At 51.5% G+C, this 24699-nt stretch overlaps 1 protein-coding gene across 2 annotated transcripts; it reads right to left on the bottom strand.

The window, feature by feature from the left end:
• Nucleotides 1-293: 293 nt before the first annotated feature.
• Nucleotides 294-24699, bottom strand: KCNJ5 (potassium inwardly rectifying channel subfamily J member 5). Of its 2 annotated transcripts, none has more exons than XM_007463636.1 (3): nucleotides 24483-24699; nucleotides 4347-5285; nucleotides 294-1104 (listed from the first exon to the last, which is right to left on the bottom strand). In XM_007463636.1, exons 2-3 carry the CDS (start codon nucleotides 5281-5283, stop codon nucleotides 782-784), a joined length of 1260 nt encoding a protein of 419 aa, XP_007463698.1. In that variant the 5' UTR covers nucleotides 5284-5285; nucleotides 24483-24699; the 3' UTR covers nucleotides 294-781. The 2 variants fall into 2 exon arrangements, with proteins under 2 accessions (XP_007463698.1, XP_007463697.1); XM_007463635.1 differs by having other exon boundaries at nucleotides 669-1104; nucleotides 4347-5295; nucleotides 24483-24496.

Below are 24699 nucleotides of genomic sequence, written 5' to 3'. Positions count from 1 at the left end.
CTTTGGTGGGAGGTGCAGGCACGGTGTGGCTGGGAAGGCCAGGAAGTGACCGACGGTGACGCTGCACGTGCCCGAGGTGCTCTGCAGCCCAGGGCCCCGACTAAATGTCACCCAAAGGAAAGCAGTGATCTGTAGGCTACGTTAGACACGCAGAACACAGCAGAGGAAAATACACTTCACAGGTAATGCAGGGATCGTCCAGCAAGGGCCTTGCACCCTGTAGCGCACTGAGTGGTCACTGGTCACAGATTTGCAAGGGACTGCTGCAAGACTTGGATCAACCTTAACCCCGAGTCTGTGAGCTCCCCCGAGGACCGGGGGTTTGAGCTTCCGGGCAGGCAGAATCTCCCAGCCCTGAATCCACAACAAGCCCCAGGGTGATCAGAATGAGGGGAAGGGGGTGACAGCCCTCTCTAGGTGTCATCCCTGGAGGGGTTCTGCCAGTGGGTATGTGAAACCCTAAGAGAAAGGTGATCCGGGCCAGTTGGCAGAGAGAGGGGTGTGAGGACAGAGGCCACCTGTGTGTTTCACTGTGGGGCAACCCCGCCTGGCCTGGCCCTTAGCCAGCGTGACAGAGGCCAGGGGAGAAGGAGCAGCACTGCCACGGGGACACAGGCAAGAGCTGGGAGGTGCCAGGACTGGGTTCTGCTCCCCCCACAGAGCCTAACGGCTCCTGGCTGACCCCCAGCACACTCAACTGGTTCACCCCTCCACCCCCAGCCCTGCAGCATCTGTGCTCATTAGGAGCCAGCGAGGGGAGGTCGCGGGGAGAGTACCGTCCTCACACCGAGCCCCTGGTCTCCCGGGACCCACTCGGCCCCTCAGGCTCTTCCTCTCCATCCTGCTCAGCCTCTGTGTCCAGCTCTGCTCCAGCACAGCCTCCTGGCAGTGGGGGACTGGGGAGGAACTGCAGGAGCCGGCCTTCCCGCTTCATTTCTGCCAGCTCCTTGGCACAGCAGCTGGGCGTGTTTGTTTCATAGGTGTCGTGGAAGGTGTTGTAGTCTACCTCATAGAAGCCCTTTTCCAAGGTGAGGACTGGAGTGAATCGGTGGCCCCAGAGCACCTCTGTATCCATGTAGGAGCTCCGTGCTTGGCAAGTCATGCCTGGGTGAACAGAAGACACATGTGTTAGGAGTGGCCACAGCTACCCATCCATCATCCACCCAGCTATCCATCCATCTATTCACCTATCCATCCAATCACCCACCAATCAGTCATCCATCCACCGTATCATCCATCCATCCCTCCATCCATCCATCATCCATCCATCCATCCATCCATCCATCCATCCCTCCATCCAACCACCCTATCATCCATCCCTCCATCCATCCAATCATTAATCAAGCACTTGTTGAATGTCTGCTTTGTGCTAAGCATGATGCAGATAGGAAGCTGACTAAGACACGGTCCTTGCCCTGAAGGAGCTCGAGGGGTGATGGAGGCAGAAAATTAGAAATTAACAATGCAAGATTTTGGAGTTGGTTCCTAGAGATCGGAGTGGATAATTCAGAAATGGACATGGTTCCTGAAAATGCATTAAGTTCTAGAAGAGTAAGACAAGAAAAGAGGCAGGAAAAGGGTTTGAACAAAGATAAATTCAGCATGGTGGAACCCAGAGAAACTGACAGGCACTTAAAACACCCAGGGGTTGTTTTGGGTGGATACACATGGGCAGAAGCCTACATGTGCGTACACACACACACACACACACACACACACACACACACACACAAACTCACAGCATGGCTCCTTGATTGGAGCATGCTCCAATGTCTCCACTCCCTGTCCGCTCAGCCCTGGCATGCCTGTGTTATTTTTAGGTGCTGCTTTCTCTCCAGAGACGGCAGCTTTGTTTATGGACGAGGACGCCTTTGAGCTCAGGGTCATAGGGAAGCAGCTTTCTGATATTTAATCTTTCGGCCAAGGAAGGTCCTAGCTTGTGCTCTTCAGGGACTGAAGGAGACACCTGCTCCAGCCCCCCAGTTTGGACGTTCTCTGGCAGGGGTCTCATACACACCAGACCCAGGGCAGAGGCTGCTCCCCACTCGGTGCTCCGGTGCTGGGCAACTCCAGTGTACCCCACATGCTGCGGCTCACAGCCTGTTCTCTGCTCTCAGGGTGCTGCCTGCACCAGGCCTCTCCCCTTGGTCCTTGGACAAGCCCCCCAGCTCCGCAGAGGTGCAGAGACCCAAGCTGGGCACTGACCAGCCTAGACACGGGCCAGGTGTCTGCAGGCTCGGGGGCCTCAGGAAAAACAGCAGGACAGGACCTCCATGGAAGCTTTGGGCCACCCCTCTTGGGGTCTTTCTGCACTTCTTCTGTCCCATCGCTTGGGAGGGGGCTGCCCCATGGCTGGAAACCTACTTGTGTATCTGGCATCCATGTTCCAATGCACTTGGAAAGGACAGAAACCCCTCTGGGTGGCAGGCACTGCGCTTCACATATGCTACTCCATTTCATCATTTAACCCCCAGTGAGCCTATGAAGTTTATTATCCTCATCTTGCTGACAAGTTGAGCAATCTGCCCAAACTCACACAAGCAGGCTGCACAGAGCCGTGCTGGTCCAACCTCGGCCTGAACCCACAGCCCCTCCTTGGCTCCATAGGCGTGTGGCAACCAAGCTCTCAGAGATGCTGAGATCAGAGCCAGTGTGGGTGGGTGGTCTCCTTCTCTTGTCTCCCTGCAGACCCAGGGTTACCCAGGTCATGCGGGCAGAGGAGGTCAACCAGATGGGGCAGGCCAACCTCAGGTCCTGACTTTGAGGCATCGTGAGGGAGAGGCCAGCAGGTGGCAGTGAGGGCGGGGCTGGGGCATGAGGGGCGGTGCTTAGGCGCCGCTTTCCTGTTTGTCCCCGCGTCTCTGACCTGACCCCTCCCTTGTGGCCTCCAAGTGGAGCTCTTTTCCCAGAATCTCAGCCCACGTTCTGATCCAAGCCCGGCACCAAGGTCAGGGTGACCCGCAAGTCCCTGGCCCTGTGGGAGGAGGCTCCCTGCATCCCAGCTGTCCTGGCCCCAAGGGCTCCCTCGGCTACCACCATATGCCGCGTGGCTAGGCTCGGCCCCCGGCAGATGGCCGAGCAGCCCCCTCCGTCCAGGCCTCTGGAGCCTGTTCGCACCCCAGCCGGTTCCACTGGCTCCGATCGGAGGGTCTGTGGCTGCCCGGTCCGAGTCTCCCACCCAGCACCCAGCTTCTCAGGAGGCCAGGAAGGCTTGTTTGGCCACGTTTGTGCCAGGCCCCCAACGTTTTGGGGGAAAGTGTGGAGTGGCAGACAAGCTGTAGTCACAGACCTGAGCATGAAGCCTTCCTGTCTGCACAAAGCTGCTACCATATCTTTAACAGGAGCTTAAAGCCAGCCCTCCAGTGTTGTCGCCAGATTAGAAAAATGTGTATATTCCGAGCCCGGGTGAGATTTCTGCAAGTCATCCTTAGGGTCAGACCTGTGGCTCAGACTCCTTCGTGAGTGAAGAGAAGTGGGGCAGGAGAAGGGGAGGAAGCAGAGGTGGGTGCAAGGTTAACGGGGGCTGCTCGGCCCAGGGAATACAGCGGGGACACAGGGTCCCCCAGGCCTTGGGCTCCTCGAGCCCCGCATGGAGCTCGGCCTTGGGAAGCGCTCGGCTGCCCGTGAGTCAGTCGCTGGGCAGGGAGGGGCTGGCCGGGCACGTGTGGGTGCGATGCATTGTTTTCTGCACGCCTCGTGTTCATGGAGCCCTTTCCACAGGGAAGATGAGGGGCAGCCTGCTCCACAGGCGCCCACAGGGGCCCATAGGTGTCTCTCCCAAAAGAGGATTCTGTGACTTTGGGAACCTTGGGTTTGGGAAATGCTGCACCCTGTCCTCTCCTCAGGAGGTGATTCACACGTAAAAAGACAATGCCAAGTCCTACTGTAAGAAGCCGGTTCACCTTTGTTTAACTGGGAGTTTCCCAAAGTTATTTGCTCACAGAAGTCTCTTTGGGTGACACCACCTCCACGATGGCAGTTAGGGGTAGCCTGTTGGAAACCAATGCTGGCTTTGGGTCACCTGGCTTTGACCTGCATCCTGGCTCCATGACTTAGGAGCCCTTGCTCCTGGGCAAATAGTTTGCCTGTGTCTCTCTTTCCATATCTACAACTGAAGGAAAACTATCTCACTCGCTGAGCTACTGCGAGTTTAGAGTCTAGAATGGGCCCAGACGTTGGGCGGGTTCTGTACACCTTAGCTGCTCTCATCCCTCCATCCTGAGGAACGGTACCCCCCCAGATCACCATGCAGGGGTCGGGAGGTTCAGCTGCCGTCTGGAGACTCCACCTTCTGGAGTCCTGGCAGTGGCCTGAGGGGAGGGGCCGAGGAGGGGAAAGCAGCTCACCTGTTGCCTCCACCATCCCTTCCAGGATGACCACGATTTCAAACTCCTCCTGATTCAGCTGGGCCCGCGACATCTCCCAGAAAGGGCTCTTCTCATTGATCTCGTGAGAGATGATGAGCGGGGACACCAGGAAGAGGCGGTCGTCCCCCGTGTCGAAGCCCACGTTGATGTCGGTCTGGTTCAGCGGGATGAACTCCCCCTCCTTGGTCTGCCGGGACTTGATGAGCTTGGCGCGGATGGAGGCCTCCACGATGTGCGAGTTGCGAAGGTCGCCCACCCTGAACATGAGGCAGAGCTTCTCGTCCCGCAGGGAGATGACGGCGTTGCTGGAGAACATGAGGGTCTCGGCTCTCTTCTTGGGCTGGCTGATCTTGACGAACATGCACCCCACCATGAAGGCGTTGACGATGGAGCCGAGGATGGCCTGGACCAGAAGGAGGATGATGCCCTCCGGACACCTCTCCGTGATCACCCGGAAGCCATACCCGATGGTGGTCTCGGTCTCGATGGAGAACAGGAAGGCAGACACGAAGCCACTGAGGTTTTCGACACAGGGGATCCAGTCCCGGTCCCCGATGTGGTCCAGGTCACCCCGGATATAAGCAATGAGCCACCAGATGAACCCAAAGAACAGCCAGGTGACGGTGTAGACCATGGTGAAGACCAGCAGGTTGAAGCGCCACTTGAGGTCCACCAGGGTGGTGAAGAGGTCGCTCAGGTAGCGGTAGGTCTCCTGGACGTTGCCGTGGTGGACGTTGCACTTGCCGCTCTTCTCCATGTAGCGCTGCCGGGGCTTCTTGCCCTCCGCCAGCAGGCGCGTGCGGTCGGTGGCAATGGGGATATAATCGCGGGCCTGCTTGGGAACTTTCTTAGGGTCCCTGGGAGTGACCCCAATCTCCATATCCTGGTTCATGGCATTCCTAGAATCGCCAGCCATAGCTGGGGTATGCTGAATTAAAGAAGACATCATCAGATGGCCAACAGGCACAAGAAAAGATGCTTGACATCGGTTAACCATTAGAGAAATGCAAATCAAATTGGGAGGTACCACCTCACAGCAGTCAGAATGGCCTCATTAAAAATCCTAGAATCGCCAGCCATAGCTGGGGTATGCTGAATTAAAGAAGACATCATCAGATGGCCAACAGGCACAAGAAAAGATGCTTGACATCGGTTAACCATTAGAGAAATGCAAATCAAATTGGGAGGTACCACCTCACAGCAGTCAGAATGGCCATCATTAAAAAGTCTACGAATAACAAATGCTGGAGAGGGTGTGGAGGAAAGGGAACCCTCCTACGCTGTTGGTGGGAATGTAAGTTGGTGCAGCCACTGTGGAGAACAGTGTGGAGGTTCCTCAAAAAACTAAAAATAGAGCGACCATATGATCCGGCAATCCCACTCCTGGGCATATATCTGCAGAAAACTCTAATTCGAAAAGATACATGCACCCCTATTTCATAGCAGCACTATTTACAATAGCCAGGGCATGGAAGCAACCTAAATGTCCATCAACAGATGAATGAGTAAAGAAGGTGTGGTACATATATACAATGGAATATTACTCAGCCATCAAAAAGAATCAAATAATGTCATTTGCGGCAACATGGCTGGACCTAGAGATTATCATACTAAGGGGAGTACGTCAGAAAGAGAAAGACAAATACCATATGGTATCACTTGTATGTGGAATCTAAAATACGATACAAATGAACATATCCACCAAACAAAAACAGACTCAAAATATAGAGAACAGATTTGTGGCTGCCAACGGGGAGCAGGGGTTGCGGGGAGGGAAGGAATGGGAGTTTGGGGTTAGTAGATGCAAACTATCATATACAGAATGGATAAAGAACAAGGTGCTACTGTACAGCACAGGGAACTATCTTCAATATCCTATGATAAACCATAATGGAAAAGAATATGAAAAAGAATATATATATAGATGTATAACTGAGTCACTTTGATGTACAGAAGAAATTAACACAACATTGTAAATCAACTATATGTCAATTAAAAAAAACCAAAAAACATCATCAGTGAGGTGGACCATTCTGATTCAGAAACCCTGAACTTCAAGGTCACTCTGCCTTTGTGCCTTCAGAGGCCTCTCCTCTAGTGTACAGTGGACCAATAGATGTGGACCAGCAGCAGCCTGGGAGATGCTCAGGGCAGGGACCATGTTTTCTTATATTATTCACTTATATCCCTGGTGCCTAGTATAGGTTCTAGCATATAATGGAAGCTCAATAGTTTGTGGAATGAATAAACGAACACATTCCAGGTGCAAACTCCACATTTAGTGTCTAAAGGGTTTAAAGAAATCTGGGAGCAATTTAAAAAATAGTAATTGCAACACTTTATTAAATGGCTACTGTATTCCATGCCTGATACATGGACAGTCACTTGTTATCGCCACAACAACCGGTGGGAGTGAGAGCTTGTAATCTCCGTTATAGAAACACTGCACTGTTTGCTCAGGCATCAGGCTTATTTCCAACAGTCTCTCTCCCTCCTTTAGAATGTAAGCCCCCCACCCCCCGGCTCAATTTGGGGTCTGTTTTGCTCCCTGATACATCCCAAGTACCCACAGCAGAGCCTGGCACATACTATGTACTCAAAAATTACTATTGAATAAATGGATGAATAAATAAGAAATGAGTCCCAAAGAGGATAAGTGACATTCAGGTGGAAGAGCTGATATCTGGGTTCTCGCTGGTCAGGCCCAAAGTCTATGCTGTTTCCTTTATCCCTCCCTGCCTTCTGTCTTTCTATCTGAGATTTTAGCAGCAGACAGAAAGGAAAAGGCAACACGTGTCTGATTCACCTTGCGGTCACTCCAACCATCTGAGCCGAAGGTCTGTGGCCGTTTGAATGCTTACGAATATGAAAAACTGCTGTGTAGACCCACCATTAAAAATTCTGATACAGTAATTCCCTGCCCTCTAAGAAACTGAGATGGGCAAGATGTTAATGCCCCAAGGTTTTCAAAAGGGCTATAAAATATTTTTGGAGTATATGCTGCACTTTAAACACCCAGAATCCTGTAGTACTGTCTACTGTTTTTTTGATATTGTGCCCACAGTCATTTAAAATGCTCCCAAGACCCTGATGAAGCTGTGCAGGACCGTGAGATTGCAACAGCAATAGCTTCAGTGTCTGCCCAGGCACCTCGCTAAGACACTAATATCATATGGGCTCATTTAATCCTCACAACAGAGCCCTTATACCAGTACTGTTATCATCACTCCATTTTCAGACAAGGAAAATGAAGCTCAGGTGGTAAGTGGCTGACTTAGGTTTAGGATCTAGGTCTGTCTGGCTCCAGCCCAGGGGGTTCACAGCCCCCAACACCCAATGGCCTGCAGACCTTGAGATTCCAAGGAGCAGACTGAGACTGATGAGCTGCTCCTTCCAGAAGGTTCTAGGAGCTTCTGATCCTGGGGATACTATCATTCAGCCCTTCTTCATCTTTATAAGCAAGGTCTTGACTTCACAGTTACGTCCCTTCCCAGGAAACTGTGTCCCTGATAGCACAACCTGGAGGAATGTTCTATAAACCACGAGCCAACTGCCTGATTGACTGAGTGAGGGAGAGCTCACCCATCACAGAGAGGCAGACCTTTCCTCTGCTGCCTGAGTGGCTGCAGCAGTTCCCCGGTAAGCTTTAAAATATCATATTGAAGGGTCGTAGGAAGTGCTGTTCGTCTCAGAAGTCCACTGGCCATTTCCCATTCTGCAGAGGCCACCGGCTCCTTGTCTCCCTCTCATGGTAGTTGCAAAGATAACTGGAGCTAGGAGGGCATGCTTGCTGCTGCTTTGCAGAATCCCAAGCACGATTTTGCTCTGCCCCTTAGCCAGGAGACCGTGTACTGAACACTTGACCAGAGAGAGCCCAGAAATGGGGAGAAAGGCTGCCGATCCTGAGGCTCTGGGTGCTCCTGGGGACCCCAGCTGCTGGAACGCAGATGGGGGTCCGTGAGGAGTGCTGCCCGTGACTGGGCAGGGCAGGCTCAGCACCGGCAAGAATGTGTCACCGGCCAGGGCGCCTGGAAAGCACATCAGCTGCCCTCAGCTCTTTCAGGAAAGGAGCTTTCTGCTGATTTTCTGCACTGCTCCCTTCTTTACTTTTAAGCATACTTTTGTACGTTCTTGCAGGAGAAGGCCTTGTTCTGTGCTGGAGACAGAAAAAGGCTTTCTGGGACACCTCAGCCCGGATCTGAAAACGTTTTGTGTCCAGCAGACAGGAAAAGAGGTTGGCTTCTGATTTGATATTGGCACCTGTTCTCCACGTGAGCTCGAATACTCTGCAGGAGTTATCACTCATTCAACCCAGGGTGAGATCTGTATTCTAGCTCAGCTTCCAACACACCTGCTCTGTGATCCGAAGTAAAAGACTTAACTTTCTTTGCTTCAGTCTGATCTGCTATAAACCTCAGATAACATTCTCCACCCCTCCAGTCCTGGAGGCCATTACGGGGACGCAGGGAAAGAATATATGAAAATAAACGTAAGTATAAGTATAATAAATGTGAATAGTTACTAACTCTCCTTGAAATGAAATTTAATGCAATTTCCCAATAACACCATTTTAAAGAAGACAGAGGCCGGGAGCATCTAAGTCAAGTATTTAAAGCTCCAGTGTGCAATCTGCAGGGCAGGTATCAGGCAGGGTCCCTTGACTACCTGGATTCCTTCTAAGAGTAAGCAAGTTGCCCACCCTAGAAACCTTGGTTTCCAGTGCTGTGGCCCAACAAGTCAAAGCGTTTTCCCAGACAATGAAGATCCTTTAATCAGGTTTCCAAGATCCATTCTATTAATTTATGTATGCACTGAGCAAACACTAATTGATGGACTATTAATAGCTCAACTCGTGTGCTAAGAGCTGGTGATAAAGCAGTAAGATGAATGCAGACCCAGGCCTTGTATAGTTTGTATTCTAGCATTGTCTCTTTAAACCCAGGGGTCTGTGGAGACGGAGGCAAGGGAGAAAGTGTTGGCCTGGCCGTGGCCACCTGCGCGTGGGCACTGCGCTCTGCAGAGCCAGGAAGAGGGCCTGCCTTGAGCAAATCCCATTCAATCTCAGCAAAGCCCAACACTGCCCTTCATCATCTTTCATTCTCTCCTGCGTCCCTGAATGGAAAAAGCTGTGCCGAGACACGATGAAAGCTCTTGGGAAAGACAGAGCTTCGTCTAGCAAAGTGCTTGAATCTCTTTGATATAAAAACACAAGTGGAGAAAGAATCAAAAGAGACACAGTCAAAGGCAGTTGTATTTTAGATAATGCATTAGTGAATCTGACACCCATTTAAATGCACCCCTGCATTAAGAATTCCCAAAACACCTCTCTCGTCCCCAGTGAAGAAAACTCTGCCTCATGGGGGTATTTTAGAAAGTCATGGACGCAGCAGTTTGATAGAAACTGAACTCGGGGGCCAGCAGGGCTTCCTGAAGACGGCACTGGCCTGGGAGTCTCGTCTCAGACTCAGTTCCCCTACTGTGAAATGGGCATAGCAGGCACCCTTAGCAATTTCCTCCTTTCTCTCTTAGACACACTGGATCAAAGTCTGAGTTCCCTGAGATTTGGGATTTGGTGTGAGATTGGAGGAAGAGTTATGGAGGGAATATACCCATTTCTCAGACTGAGATACTTGTCTACTGTTCTATATGAGTCTATACGGCTATACTGCTGGTTAAATATGAAAAGACTCCAAACTGTTTGATGAATAAGTTGCTCCAGCGTCCTCAAAGACCCTCAAGGTGAGCAGGAAGTATAAAAGGTCTTGCCAGGGCTTCCCTGGTGGCGCAGTGGTTGAGAGTCCGCCTGCCGATGCAGGGGATACGGGTTCGTGCCCCGGTCTGGGAAGATCCCACATGCTGTGGAGCGGCTGGGCCTGTGAGCCATGGCCGCTGAGCCTGCTCGTCCGGAGCCTGTGCTCCACAATGGGAGAGGCCACAACAGTGAGAGGCCCACATACCACAAAAAAAAAAAAAAAAAAAGGTCTTGCCAGTAGAGTATGTACTTGGAACAGAGAGGGCACGTGACAGTAGGAGGAATTCTTTTGTTTTTTGATTTTTTAAATCTTACCTACATCTTAAAAAAAAAAATTATTTATTTATTTGGCTGCATCGGGTCTTAGTTATGGCACGCACACTCTTCGTTGGGGCGCTCGGGCTTCTCTCTAGTTGCCGTGTGTGGGCTCTAGAGTGCGTGGGCTTAGTTGCCCGGTGGCAGGTGGGATCTTAGTTCCCCGACCAGGGATGGAACCTGTGTCCCCTGCATTGGAGGGCGAATTCTTAACCACTGGACCACCAGGGATGTCCCGAGAGTAGGAAGAATTCTGAGAGGCCCTCATGATTCCCGACCCCATACACTCCCTGTACATCCCCGGATGTGGGGATGGGGTTCTCACCCCCGTGTCTGGGTTTTGTGCTAGCCCAGTTGACTCTAAGCAAGGCAGATCGTTTGGGGGTGAGCCAGACCTAGTCAGAGAAGCCCTTAAAAAGACTGGGCTTTTCCTGAAGCAGGACACTGGAGGCATGAGAGGAATTTGATGAGACAGGTGTTTCCTTTGCTGGCTTTCAAGACAGCGGAGCATTGTGGCGAGGAATGTGGGTGGCCCTCAGGAGCCAAGAGCAGTCCCTCATTGACAGCCAGCATGGGAACGAGGACCTCAGTCCTACAGCCGCAAAGAACGAGATTCTGCCACTAACACAGGAGCCAGAGGAGGGCCTGAGCGCCAGATGCCGTGCAGCTGCTGACACCTGGGTTTTGGCCTCGTGAGACTCTGAGTGGAGAACGTGATCATGTGGCGTCTGGACTTCTGACCTTCAGAACCGTGAGCCGACCAATGGCGTTTTAAACCAGTATGTCTGTGGTCAGATATGACGGCAGAAATAAACAACTAAAACTCGACAGAAGAGGAAACCAGGTAATGACGAGTTAGGCGCCAGATTGCCCAGCTTCCTACTTTACCTTGAGCTGAGGGACTTCTGGGGAAGTGACTTCTCTGTAAGCCTCAGTTACTTTATCTGTAAAATGGGGACAATAATAGTGCCACAAAGAGGGCTGCTGCGACGATGAAATGAAAGGTGTGTGCACGGTGCGTGGCTGATGGGAGCTCTTCTAAGTGGTAGCTCTGTTATCCTCCGTCTAGGGATGGGGATGGGAGTTGGGGGGGGCAGGAGAGCTTCAAGCATCAAGGACGAGGAAGGAGGACCACCAGGGCCCTGTGCCTGCCGCACCAGCATCGTGCTGCCATGTGGCTTCATTTCATTCACTCCCGCGAGGAGGGCATCGTCTTCATCTTACAAAGGCGGGAGCTAGGAGAGAGCTTAAATAACAGGCCCAGAGTCACACAGCATCTGCTGGGAGCTAAGACCCAACGCAGTGTCTAGATTCCACAGCGGCTGCACCAGATTGGCGCTTGCGGCTTGGAGAGGAGGAGGTCTTAGATGGCTCTGGTCTCTGTGGGGTCCTGGTGGGGAACCCCTCACTCTCTTTCCCCAGAAGCCGTGCCTGAAGAACTTTCTAAGAACCTTCACTTTCGGTTCTTTTCACACCGAGGCAGAGACGGTTCCGGTTCCGGTGCTCAGATCAGGGCCTTTCTCTTGCTTGTGACCTGCCTTCTCCACACAGGAGCGTGGGAAGAGGCGGAGGGGAGGCACCGGGGCTGGGGGGACAGGGGCCCCCTGAGTGCAGTGGCCTGAGCGTGGAATCGGGGTCACCAGCCTGGCTTTCCGTGACCATGACCCCTCTTCTCCCAGACACCTGTCTCGGGCCAAATACCCCCACTGGGCTTGGAAAGGGCAGCTCCGGCCTCCTTCCTGCCGTGTGGTCCCCGGACAGTCCAGAGGCCCGGGGAGAAGCAGCAGGCGCCTGGCCTCAGCCCACAGGCCGCCCACCTGGAGCCTGGTGTAGAAACAGCAGAGACAGAGGCCAGGGCCCGTGGACACGGGAGACCCAGGGGCTGGCCCTGAATGGGTGGGACTCGCCCGGACACTGATGGCAGAGCAAACCCCTCTTCAACCAGGAGAAATCGGCCAGCAGCTCCAGCGCCTAGAGCCTGGGCCCAAACCGCACGCTGCGCTGGCTCCTCCCAGGGGTCGGCCCTGGCTTCCCAGCTTACATGATTACTAACCTTGAAAACAGAAACAGAACTCTTTGTAGTACATTCTGAGGTTTAATGACAAAGACTCAGAAATAATACATCTTTAAAAACCCAGCAGATATTTTGTTTAAAAACCTCATCATTTTGCAGCTATTTGCAGCTATCAACTTAGGTGGGAGTCTGTTCTCTATTTCCTGGATGTTTTGTGGTTTTACTTCTTGAACCCAAGTTCGAAAAGTATCTGGGTGACACCACACGTGTGAAAGCCCACTGGAAACCGTGGCGCACTAGATTCATTCATTCATTCATTCATTCATTCAGTGAGTCGGTGACCCTCACTGAACATCCCCTGCAAACGTGCATGATCGCCCTGGGGGTGTAGGAGGAGGTGGAGTGGCAGTTCACCCCTTTCCTGCGCTTTCCATTCACATTCACAGGGCTCTTGTTCAAATGCAGATTCTGATGCAGTAGCTCTGGGGTTCCCAGAGCCTGCATTTTCTCAAGGAGCTCCCAGTGACCTTGATGCTTCCGGTCAGCTGGGGGCTGGACGCCATGCTGAGGCCCGGGTCCCACAGCCCAGAAGCCCGACCTTGGCCACTCTCATGGCAGTGGAGACTGAGGACCCCTGCTCTATTTTCTGCCCTCAAGGAGCTCACGGAATGGTGGGGACACACAGGCAGATGGTGCAATAGAGAGTGACAGAGGGACCACGGCACAGCTCTTGACTCAGCTTGGCCTGAGTGGGTGAGGAAGGCTAAGGAAAGACTTGCTGAAGAGGATGCCCAGCGGGTGGGGTGAAGTGAGCCTTCTTTTTTTTTGCGGTACGCGGGCCTCTCACTGCCGCGGCCTCTCCCGTTGCGGAGCACAGGCTCCGGACGCGCAGGCTCAGCGGCCATGGCTCACGGGCCCAGCCGCTCCGCGGCACGTGGGATCTTCCCGGACCGGGGCACGAACCCGTGTCCCCTGCATCGGCAGGCGGACTCTCAACCACTGCGCCACCAGGGAAGCCCCTCGAGGTGAGCCTTCTTGACATGAGACCCGGGAGCGGACCCTCATAAAAGCTCATGTACTTAACACCCACTACATGCCACCGCTGTGTTGGGTGCTTTTTATATGCATTGTCTCATTTAGTGCTCAGATATCTTAGCAGCCTCATTTACAGATCACAAAAGCAGAGTGATTTAGTAACTTGCTTAAGCCCAGTCAGTTATGAAGAGACAGGACTAGACATGTTTGACTCTAAATGCAGCTCTAAAACACCTGGTCCAGGAGGCAGCTGATGGCACATTCCGATCCGTGCTTGGAAACCAATTCATGATTTACTGCTGTGCTGCGCGTTCTGCCTGGGCTGCAGAGCAGAGCTGGGGCCGTCCCCCTCTCCTCCATGCATCCTCCTGCTTTTCTCCCGAGCTGAAAGCTCACCATGCTTACATCTGCTCCTGGACTTTTTCTCACCACAGCAGTATCTGCTCACACAGGTCCCCAGTTGCTCCAAGGAGACACGGTGGTGTCTTGGTGTAAATCACCAAGTGCCTCTCTCACTCCCAGAAGCATTTCTGTGTGGATGCTCTGGGCTCTCCCAGGGCAGAGACCACTAGCCGGTGGCCACTGATCTCACTGTGAATGACTCTGGCTGGACTTTCCTTCATGTCAGGTGTGTCTGCCTCTGCCAGGAGTGGATCCAATACCTGTCCCTCCTGAATGGGATGTGCGCGCTGTAGTGACCAGAACCCAGGAGGCTGGTACCCAACTCTGCCGCCTCCAAAGGCAGATGAGTGAGGTCAGCGAACAGAGCTGCTGCTTCTCTGAACACAGACACACCTCATGTGCGTACTGACCAGACAATGTGCTTTCTCTTAGTTTTATTCAAATATGAGACTTCTCAGACCTTCTTTTCCACATTTTTGATAAAGAAAAAGATTTTAAAAGATATAATTCCTATTCTAGGAAGAGCAGTTATACAAACCCATGGTAAATGCAATCAAAACTTGCTCTGGGGGGCTTCCCTGGTGGCGCAGTGGTTGAGAGTCCGCCTGCCGATGCAGGGGACAAGGGTTCGTGCCCCGGTCCGCGAGGATCCCACATGCCGTGGAGCGGCTGGGCCCGTGAGCCATGGCCGCTGAGCCTGCGCGTCCGGAGCCTGTGCTCCGCAACGGGAGAGGCCGCGGCAGTGAGAGGCCCGCGTACCGCAAAAACCCAAACACACACACACAAAAACTTGCTCTGGGTCTCGGGGACACTATAGGGAGTGGTGGGGACTGAGGTGAGCAAAGTACACGTGTGGTGCTACAGGGGGCAGCGTTACTCAGCTCCAGCTAATTACTGTCATGCAAGGATCTGGAGCTGGTGCTGCAACATCTTCCATTTTCTTTTTCTAGAAAAGCTAGAAATGAAGACTTTTAAACGGGAAATTTCTTTTTTTTCAATGTTGACAACTAATTCAACGATTTCTGAAACACCGAGCGAGCCAAAAAAAATCTATCTGTGAGTCAGATTCAGTCTGTCAGCTGCCAATTTATAATCCTGGGCTCCCGGGCAGAGAGAGGCTCCTTCCCCACGTGGACATGTTGGCTTGGACTTTGAGTTATGCTGAGCGTGGTGTTAAGGGTTGTGGTCATGCCAATAAATTCTCCTCAGAGCCTCCTGTTTGCACTAATGAGTCTGCCATGTACGCAGCCTGTCAATCCTCAGTACAAAGGAAGCCAGGAGGCCGATGTAGGACTCGCACGATAGCAAAGAGACAGGGAATGGGCTGCTGCTTAGTTCCCACCGTGGTCTTAACCAGCCCCGTGCCCCCGCCCATAGCCCTGTCCCCCCTCCCCAGAGCCCTCCGTCGTGCAGAGGGCTGCCGTGGCCCCCTCTTCTCACCGTGCATCCTCTGCCTACCTGCCTTCTCCCAATCACACCCTTTGTAATTATGCTGCAGGAAGCAGGGTCTCCGGGAAGCCTTACGTTCTCCACTTCACTGATGGCAGAAGTGGTCCCAGTGGGAAGAGATTCTGACTATAAAGGCTTTGAGAAGGTGGAGGGGGCGCCCCCTCCGGGGTGGGGTGGTGGGCTGTGAGGCCAGGAGGTGGATCAGGTCAGGAGTTGTCCCTGGCTGGGACGTAATGGAGGCTGGTCATCCATCATTAGGGGATCCTGAGCCAGGAGGGCTGTAGAACTCAGCGGGAGGAGTGGGGTGGCCCCCAGGTGCTGGCTTGTGCCCAGGAGGCTTCTTGCTGTCGCAGGCTCACAAGGGCTCAGGACACGGTGTGCTCCTTTTAGCCCTGCTCCTGGACCGATGCCCAAGAAAGAGGATTCTGCCGAGGTCTGCTACAGCACACTGAACGTTGGCACCCCTCTCTCTGAGATGCAAAACTGTCCCGTGACAAGGAAAACAGATATCATATGATATCGCTTATATGTGGAATCTTAAAAAATGGTACAGGTGAACTTATTTACAAAACAGAAATAGAGTCACAGATGTAGAAAACAAACTTATGGTTACTAAAGGGGAAAGGTGGGGAGAGATAAATTAGGAGATTGGGATTAACTTATACACACTGCTATATATAAAACAGATAACCAGTAAGGACCTACTGTATAGCACAGGGAACTCTACTCAATACTCCGTAATAACCTGTGTGGGAAAAGAATCTAAAACAGAATGGATATATGTATACGTATAACTGAATCACTGTGCTGTATACCTGAAACTAACACAACATTGTAAATCAACTATACTCCAATAAAAATTAAATAAAACAGTCTCGTGACTGCATGAGGGGGGCATGTACCAGGAGAAGGGTGGGGGGCTTTCAGAGGAACGTGGAGCCGGGAGCACGTGGATGGAGGAACAGGCCTTGCCAGGCGGGACCCTTGGTCACCGCGATGTGCCTGCATGCCACCATCCTGACTGCTGAGCTGCTGAGGCTGCTGCAGGGGGGCCGCTGTGTAAGGTTGGGGAGGCTCAGGGGATGAGTGTCCTGTGCTGCCTGCGATTGCTCAGAATGACCTTCCCTGGGGAGCTGTCACAGACTGCCCGGTCCCACCTGCTCAGGCCTCCCGGGTCTCCTTCCTGGGGCTGCCTCTGTCCCTCCCAGGGGAGCCCTTGAATCTGGTCCCTCAGCATGGGTGGGATTGTTGAGCAAAGTCAAGGTAGGGGTGTGGCTGCAGGGCCGGGTCACTCCTAGGTACGTCACCTGTCCCTAGGTTTGCCTCAGACATGCCCTGACCAGAGCCAGCTCTTCAGGGAGCATCTATCCCATGTGTGCGGCTTCCCCCATGCCCTTTGCACTCATTTTGTTTTTGTTTTAAATATGTGTTCAATTTACTTCCTGCAGTGGGTTATGCTGACTTATTTTATTTAAATAGCCCTAGAAGTGAAATGTGTGTGTGTGTGTGTGTGTGTGTGTGTGTGTGTGTGTGGTTTTTTTCCTCTGAACCAGATGTATATTAACCTTATGTGTGTTCACTCACCTAATCATCTCCACAACACTATGGAGAAAGCGCAATGCGTCCATTATACAGATAAGGAGACTGAGACTCAGGGAAGGTCACGTGGCTGGGAAGCCACAGGACCCACTTGAACTGGCACTGGGCTGACCACAGGGTCCACGCTCTCCTACTCTGCCACTCGACGTCCATCCAAGTCCGGAGCACTAGACAGAATGCAATCTTGATCCTGAATTATAATCCCAACTCTCCTGGCCACATACCTTGCCCTGAACTACACATCATTCCATAGATCCCTACCCTGGGTCTCTTTCCTGTATAAGAAATGGAAATATCCACAGGAATCGTAGTATCAGTGAAATACCTGCTATTTTATCAGGAAAATTTTACTCCACCAAATACCAGTATCAGGCACTCGGCCCCCTAATCTGAATTGTTACTGGATAAGGGCAGGTATACGGTATGAAATAATAGCAGTGTTATTACTATATGGAATTATTATGGAATAATAATGGTAATTGCCATCTCCGTGGGGCCCATTCATAACTCTTGGACGGGTTCATGAGAATCCTATGATTTTAGTCCCACTCTGTAGTTGGCTAGTTGTCCAAGGACACCCACATGCTGGTTAAATCGCTCCCACGATGATGACACTTGACATGGAAACACAGACTATGAGGTTTTGGGTAATAAAAATGCCAGAAGATTTAACAATAGGTCTAGCAGGTGGCCTTGACTCCTGGCCACACAGAGAAGGGGCTGGTCGGTGCCAAAAGGGTGAACCTGGGCCCTCAGACCTCGGGCAGCCCAAACCAGGCCACTAATTCAGACTGCATCCTTGGACGGGTCTCCATCACAATTCCAAGGAAGGAATAAAAGCTTCTGTGTTATTTTTTTGGTATCTGGAGAGGAACATGAACCTTATTTGAAGTGCTGTGGACTAATCCTATGCTTACTTTGTCATTAAAGACACAAAAACATGGGGAGTTTGAGATACAGATACAAAGAAAAGAGAGAAGGATTTCATGGTGTTTCACTGAAGGGTTTTTAAAGGAACACAGAGTTCTCATCTGAAATGAGAGCAGACAGATCTGGCATTTGCTTGTGGAGTTCAATTCTTTGGAGGAAAGACAGACAAAAAGATCATTTTGATGGTATTTAAAAGATCTAGTTGAGTATATCTGAGTGAGTCCAAATATATTCACTAATTTTTAAAAAATTTATTTATTTATGGTTGCTTTAGGTCTTCATTGCTGCGTGCAGGGTTTCTCTAGTTGTGTCGATCGGGGGCTACTCTTCGTTGCGGTGGGTGGGCTTCATTGCGGTGGCTTCTCTTGTTGCGGAGCACGGGCTCTAGGTGTGAGGGCTTCAGTAGTTGTGGCACGCAGGCTCAGTAGTTGTGGCGCATGGGCTTAGTTGCTCTGCGGCATGTGGGATCTTCCTGGAACAGGGCTCGAACCAGTGTCCCCTGCATTGGCAGGCGGATTCTTATCCACTGCGCCACCAGGGAAGTCCCTATTCACTACTTTTTAAAAGGGCGAAAATCAGGCTTAATTTGAGGTATGGACTATGGATTTGAAAGGCTTCATCACATGTACCTGTCAAGCAAGTTAACGTTTTGTAAGCACCTAATTGTTGGGCAATGCATCTATGGAACTGTAGTTGTGACTGAAGTTCCCAACTCGTTTGGCTCCCATTTGCTTAAGATGGAACATTTTTTGCCCTCCTTGGCAGGCTGCTGCAGGCCCTCATGGGTCCTTACATCTATTCGTCTTAATACTCAGCCATGGTTTACTGGCCGCAATCCAGATTCACCCTCCCAGCCCGCTGCAGGAGAAGTATGAAAAATCACGAATAAAAGGGCATGAAAATCAAATTAATTCATTTTACATTTTCCCCACATTCATGTCTGTCCATCCAGTACTTTTCCCTTTTAAGCCGGCTAGCTCTCTGAAAGTGAGTAGAATCGTTATAATACATTCTCTTCACTGTAACCCTGAACTGTGAGTATGTATCCTGCATTAAATAATAAAGCAGATCAATAATTAAATCAAAACGAAAAACCACTTGTTTCCTCTCAACAGCCCCAGGGACAGATTTCCCGGGCTGGTGCTGATTTATCAACGACGATCAGAGAATATGAGATACAGTAGCACAGAGAGATGGTAGCAAGAAAGCAAGATAATGTGAATACAAACAGACTTACATACAAGTGAAAAGATGGCATGGTGACAAGAAGGTAAGAGAACCAGTGGGAAAGGACCAGAGACTCAGGGCGTGACAGTAATAATATTATCCCAGATTGTATTTTAAGTGATTTATATGTCTTGACTCATTTAATCATTTCAGAAAAGATGTGACATAGGTACCGTTCCCCCTGTTTATAGATGAAGAAAGAGAGTGAGTAAACTGCCCAAAAGCTAGTGTCGTGGGTCTGGACTTGAACCCAGGCTGACCGGCCCTAGCGTCACACACTACATCTATGGAACAGAAGGAAAAGGGAGCCTCCACATGATGCAGTAAAGAGGAAGAAGACGAACATCATAGGAGGCTGAGTGACCAAGAGAAGCAGTGAGAATAAGAGAAACAGGAAGCAAAGAGAACTGAGTAAAGGGCTGAGCATGAAAGACGCTTAAGGCAACACAGGATGAAAAGAAACGACACAGTGATGAGAAGTGAGTGAGGGCATCAGAACGTGAGTTGGGAGAAAGAAAAGAAAGAACAGAGAAAAGAATCAGTCAAGGGGAAATAAGCTTATCTTACTTGCCCTTTGCTATGCCATTATACCCATTTTACAGAAAGTAAAATGAAGGTCTGAGGAACTAAGTGATTCACCCAAGGTCACACAGTTCCTGGCAGATCAAAAGGAACCATGTTAAGTACAAAACGCCCATGAAAGAAACCAAAGAACATCTAAAAAATGGAGACACATACTCTGTTCATGAATGGGAAGGCTCAACACAGAAAAGATGTCAGCTCTCCCCAGGCTGATGTATAGATTTAATGCCATTCTTATCAGCCTCCCACAAGATTTTTTTGTAGATACAGAGAAGATTATTCTGAAATTTATATGGAAAGGCAAAGGAACTAGAATAGGGAAAACAATTTTGCAAAAGAATAAGATGGAAGAAGCCAGTTTACTCAGTTTCACAACTTACTATACAGGCACAGTGATCAAGACCATGTGGTTTTTCAAGCCCCTTGGAAAGCCTTCTGTGGTCCAGTGGGACCTCCTTGGCCCCCGCATCTCTCTGGCGACGCTCCCCGCCCCCCGATGCTGTGGCACGGCTGCCTTCCCCCAGTCAGTCCTGGGAGAGGCTCCAGGCAGGACAGACAGGGTGTGTAAATGACCCAACCTGTATCACAAGTTCCTACACAAGGTCTGGCCTGTGGTAGGAGCTCCATACACATTTTTGAAGGAACACGCGAGCGACTTTTTAAGTTCATCCAATAAAGGGCACTTTCCAAAGTGACTGAGGCAACCTGACTCGGGACTGTGTTCCCTAATGTCCAGTGGGGTCGTCTGTGATAGCCCAGGAGCGCTGGCTGTCATAGCCTTGCTAGTGAGGTGCCTTGGACCTGGGCCCCCAGGGACCTGTTACCCCAGCTGGACAGCAGCTTCCTGGGGCAGGGGTGGCACCTCGTCCCTGCTGCTCTTGTGACCCCCCAGCCAGGCTCTGGGGATCAAGTGCTCAACAGCCCAATCTTGGGGAAGGGGGGAAGCAGACTCCAAGTGCAAGACGTGGGGCACAGGTTCAGCCCTGGATGACACGTTTCCACTCTTGCCTTTTCCCCTCTTTTCCTTTATGAGCAGCAAGAAATAACACAGGATGATGGCACGAGGGCCTACCTGACTTTAAACGCTGGGAGCCTGAAATGTAAGAGAGGACATAGTGGCAGGTGGCACACACAGCCCCAAACAACCAAGTCTCAGGAGATGAGAGTGAGAACCTAAAAGCTTGTCCTTGTCACTATTGATCTCTGACCACCCCCTCTTTCCACTTCCCTTTTCAGTGTCCCCACCAGCTTCTCTGGCCACCATATGGATTGACCCTTGGTGACCAGGAAGTGCCGTTGCCACCTGCCAAACTGGTCAGATATCCCTGACCTCTGCCCCTCAGCCTGCTCTGGTCTGGAATGATGATGGAACTTAACATGGATGCACAAGCCAGGATCTCCAGGGTCATGTGTTAAAGGTTTGGCTCTGACATTTAGCTCAACAGGGCCGTTGGCCAGTATAGCTGCCGTCCTGGGCTCTGGGGACTAGAATAGCTCACTTATCAGAATGTCAAGGTAGGAGGCGCTAGATAAGCGGGGCTGCACTGGCAGAGGCCACCACTCGGTCCCTCGGCAGCCAGGGCTCCGGAAGGGGAAGCTGTCCCCTCTGGTTTAAAATTATTCCAGAGAAAGCCACTCCACAGGTCTCTTAGAGAAATACATTCAGGTGTTGTTGTTTTTTTTTTTTCTCAAATGTCTCCCTACAGCCCTTTGTGTTTGCTCTCCCATCCTTCTTACCTTGTCTTTAGGAAAAACAGAGCAATTCCTCCATGGCTGACCACAGTCTTACAGACAACTGATGATGGGCCCCGGCTCCCAGTGGCCCGTCTGTAGCTCAGACACAGTGGAAATTTAATCTAAAAATGGCTCCTTCCAACCACCTAATGGATTCCTGGGCCACACCCTTCTCTCCATCGTCCTCCCATCTGCAGCCTAAATATTCAACCAGGATTGCTCAGAAAATGCAAACTTCTGCTAATGTTCTCCTAAGTGGAAAGCATAACCCTCCCTGCCCGAATGATCACGTTCCAAGAGTAACTATTAATTAATCTTGGAATTAATTAATTATTATAATTAATATATTAATTACATAATATTAATATAATTAATATTAATTATAATATATAATAATTATTAATTAAAATATACGATGTTGTTAATTAATTATTAATTATCCAAAATTAATTATTCCTGGCACATGCTCGGAGATCAAATCCACGGTTGCTGAATTGATTTAAAAACAAAAAACAGACATAGACGCAGTTTTCAAGTACATGAATGCACAGGACACTGCTGGTGGCTTTGACCACAGGACACAACGAGAGCTTGGCCGTATTTGGAGCAAACAGGAGGGAGGGTGGCACCCCTGCTGTCGCCTCACGCTGATGTCAGCATCCTCACGGGCCACTAGGGCACCACTAGTGTCTCCTGGATGGGAAACCCAGGAGGGTGCCGGCAGAGAGCCCCAGGGGGATCTTGCTACGCAGCCTGTGGGGTGGGAAGGATGCTGGTGACAAGGCCACACTGATTCTGCTGGACCCACAGATAGAGGGAAGAGCTCTGCCCGTCTCAGGATGCGCCCGAAGACTCCGGGGAAGCCAAGTCGGGGAGTTCCACTGGAATCTGACCCTGGGCAGCGCAGGCCCTTCTCTCCCCTCCCATTTCACCCTTGCCTCTGCCTCCTGCCACGCTGCTTGCTGCACAGAGTTCACCCATCTCTGCTTACTGTCGTCGGGCTACTTAAATAAGGAAGGCTGCGGGAGAGTCTGTGTCTGAGCGATGCCCTTCCTGTTGGAGAGCTAGACACGGAGTGTAGAATATGGTTTGGGGAAACTGGGAGCCCCGGTGCTTTCGTGGAAAGCACGGACCTTTTCGCTGTGGGATGTTTCCTCTTTCAGCCATCGCCCTGGTGCTGTTCTAATAATTGATGCTGTTGTAACCATTTATTAAATGCCCCCAAGTATTCCTTCCAAGGTAAAAGAATGCTTGTCTTTTTCTAGCCTTAGGTCCCAAATCTCTACTCTGTGACACTTAGTTTCAGCTTGTGTGGGTACAGGATGGTGTAGGGGGGCTGGATGAGGTGAGGTCAGGGGATGCTGGGAGGAATAGTGGGCAAAGCACTGGATGGGAAAAGGAAAACAGAACCTCATCATCATCATACAGAAAATGCCTTAGGTCACACAGGAAGTGTTCATAAGTGACAATTCCCTGATGTCAGTGCCCCAAAGCACCCCTGCCCTGCACCCCAGCATTTCCTTTGAGGGCCATGCCTTCCTCTACCTGGAGTGAGGGCATCTCAGGCAGGATCAATAGGTGAAAATCACAGGCTGACCAGGCTTCTCATGTGGGAGCCCAGCCAAGGGCCCTTCTCTCTAACGCCCATACCAATGGCTCTGCTTGATTCTCCCACCAGATTTTAGGAAGCCCGAGGGCCTCTGTCAGCCAGCTGATGGGATTTACACCTGGGTTTTAAGGAAAGGTATAGATATGGGAAGGCCAGAACACCTTTCAGGCTTGCTGCTTGACAGTGGAAACAATCCGGATTTGAAGCCAGAGAACAAGCATTTAGAAGTTAATGGCTGCTTACTAGCGCTCAGAGCTCTCCAAGCTTCAGCCTCATCTATAACGTGGGTGGGATGAGCTCCACGTCACAGGACTGGAGTCCAGATTACCGCACATGAGCGTGTCCAGCTCAGTATTCGGTTCATAAATATTAGCTTCTCTTCACTGCCTCCCTCCCACATGGAGAAATACTTTGGGAAGCAGAAAGCCCTACGATGCATAGCTTAGCGATGAAAAAGGTACAGTTGGGAGTCAGGTCCAGGTGAGAATCTCACTCGAAAGCTGTGGACCTCCAGCAAGTTACTAGCCTCGCTCAGCTGCACTTTCTCACCTGTAGAACGAGGACGGTGATATCTGCTCCATTAAAAGGCTCAGAAGAGAGCAAAGTGCTGGGCATGGTTTGACCCAAAACAACCACTCATGTGCCTGGGCGTCTGCTGGTGTTTGAAAGGACTCTCAGAGCAGGTGCTGGGCTGGCCTTGTCCGACCCGATGCTTGGCACAAACCCTGGAGCTTCGGGGCCACAGTTGGTCCAAGGAGCCAGCAGCGCACAGGCTGCCCCACGGTCCAGGGAGGAGGAGAGACCTGGTTGAGGGGAGGCACCACAGCTCTCCAGGGAGATATGTGGGTTTGGGGAGCACGGGAATAATGGTGCTATTCCCTAGTCCCTAAGCCTGCCCTTGGAGCTTTGCCCCCCACCCCGGCCTTTCTGAACAGTTTGAAAGATGTTTACAGAGAGATACGGAGGCGCGCAGGAGGTGACCGGGGCGGCAGGAGGGCAGAATCAGCAAAGCCATGTTGCCAATTTGGCCAGACTTAAAAGGAAGCAAGACTAAGCTGGGGATTTAAGGCTAGAAGGGCTGGTCGCCCGCCCCGGCTCTCCATACCCACACTTGAAGGCAGAGCGGCTGCCCAGGGGAAGGATTCCTCCTCCCCGCTGCCCCGGCCTCGCCCACCCTGATGCGGGTTTTGGTGCCACAGGATCCCAGCTCTAGAACAGAACAGCCACATTCACAGCCCTCTGCAGCCTAAGCTCGCAGCCCAGGGCAGCGCGCCGGCTTCGGGGAGCTCAGACTTCCTGGGTGAACTTTGGACCCATCCTAAGCCCTTCCCTGTCCCCAGGGCTCCCAAACTGGCAGGTGCCGGGGAAAAGCCAGCTGCTCGGGCAGTGGGCACTCTGAGAGCGCCCGTCCAGCTTTCCAGACCCGGTGAGCCGGGGAGAAACGGAGGAGGAAAGAAGACAACTTACTTGTTGAGATCGGAGCTTCCAACGTCACGCTGATGCTAACTTCTGGGGTGCCCCTCCGAGGCGGTGCAGGAGCAGTCAGGGCCCGGGAGGGGATACTCCAGCCCCAGCCATCACGGCAGCCTCGGACTCTGCGGGGAGCCTCTCCCTGCGTGGGGTCCAGTGGGCAGAGGCTTCTAAGCCATTCTGTCCCTTCCCTCGCCAGCGCCTCCAGTCCCAG

The sequence above is a fragment of the Lipotes vexillifer genome, unplaced genomic scaffold (assembly GCF_000442215.2).
Source record: "Lipotes vexillifer unplaced genomic scaffold, Lipotes_vexillifer_v1.1 scaffold442, whole genome shotgun sequence".
NCBI lineage: Eukaryota > Metazoa > Chordata > Mammalia > Artiodactyla > Lipotidae > Lipotes > Lipotes vexillifer.
This window is presented reverse-complemented; position numbering and strand designations above follow the sequence as displayed.

What these genes read in the sequence shown, in the direction of transcription:
- KCNJ5 (XM_007463636.1), bottom strand. Translation starts at nt 5,283, where the DNA reads ATGGCTGGCGATTCTAGGAATGCCATGAACCAGGATATGGAGATTGGG. An exon ending in AGGGATGGTGGAGGCAACAG is followed by an intron (nt 1,105 to 4,346) that starts GTGAGCTGCTTT and finishes CTGTTCACCCAG; the next exon opens with GCATGACTTGCCAAGCACGG.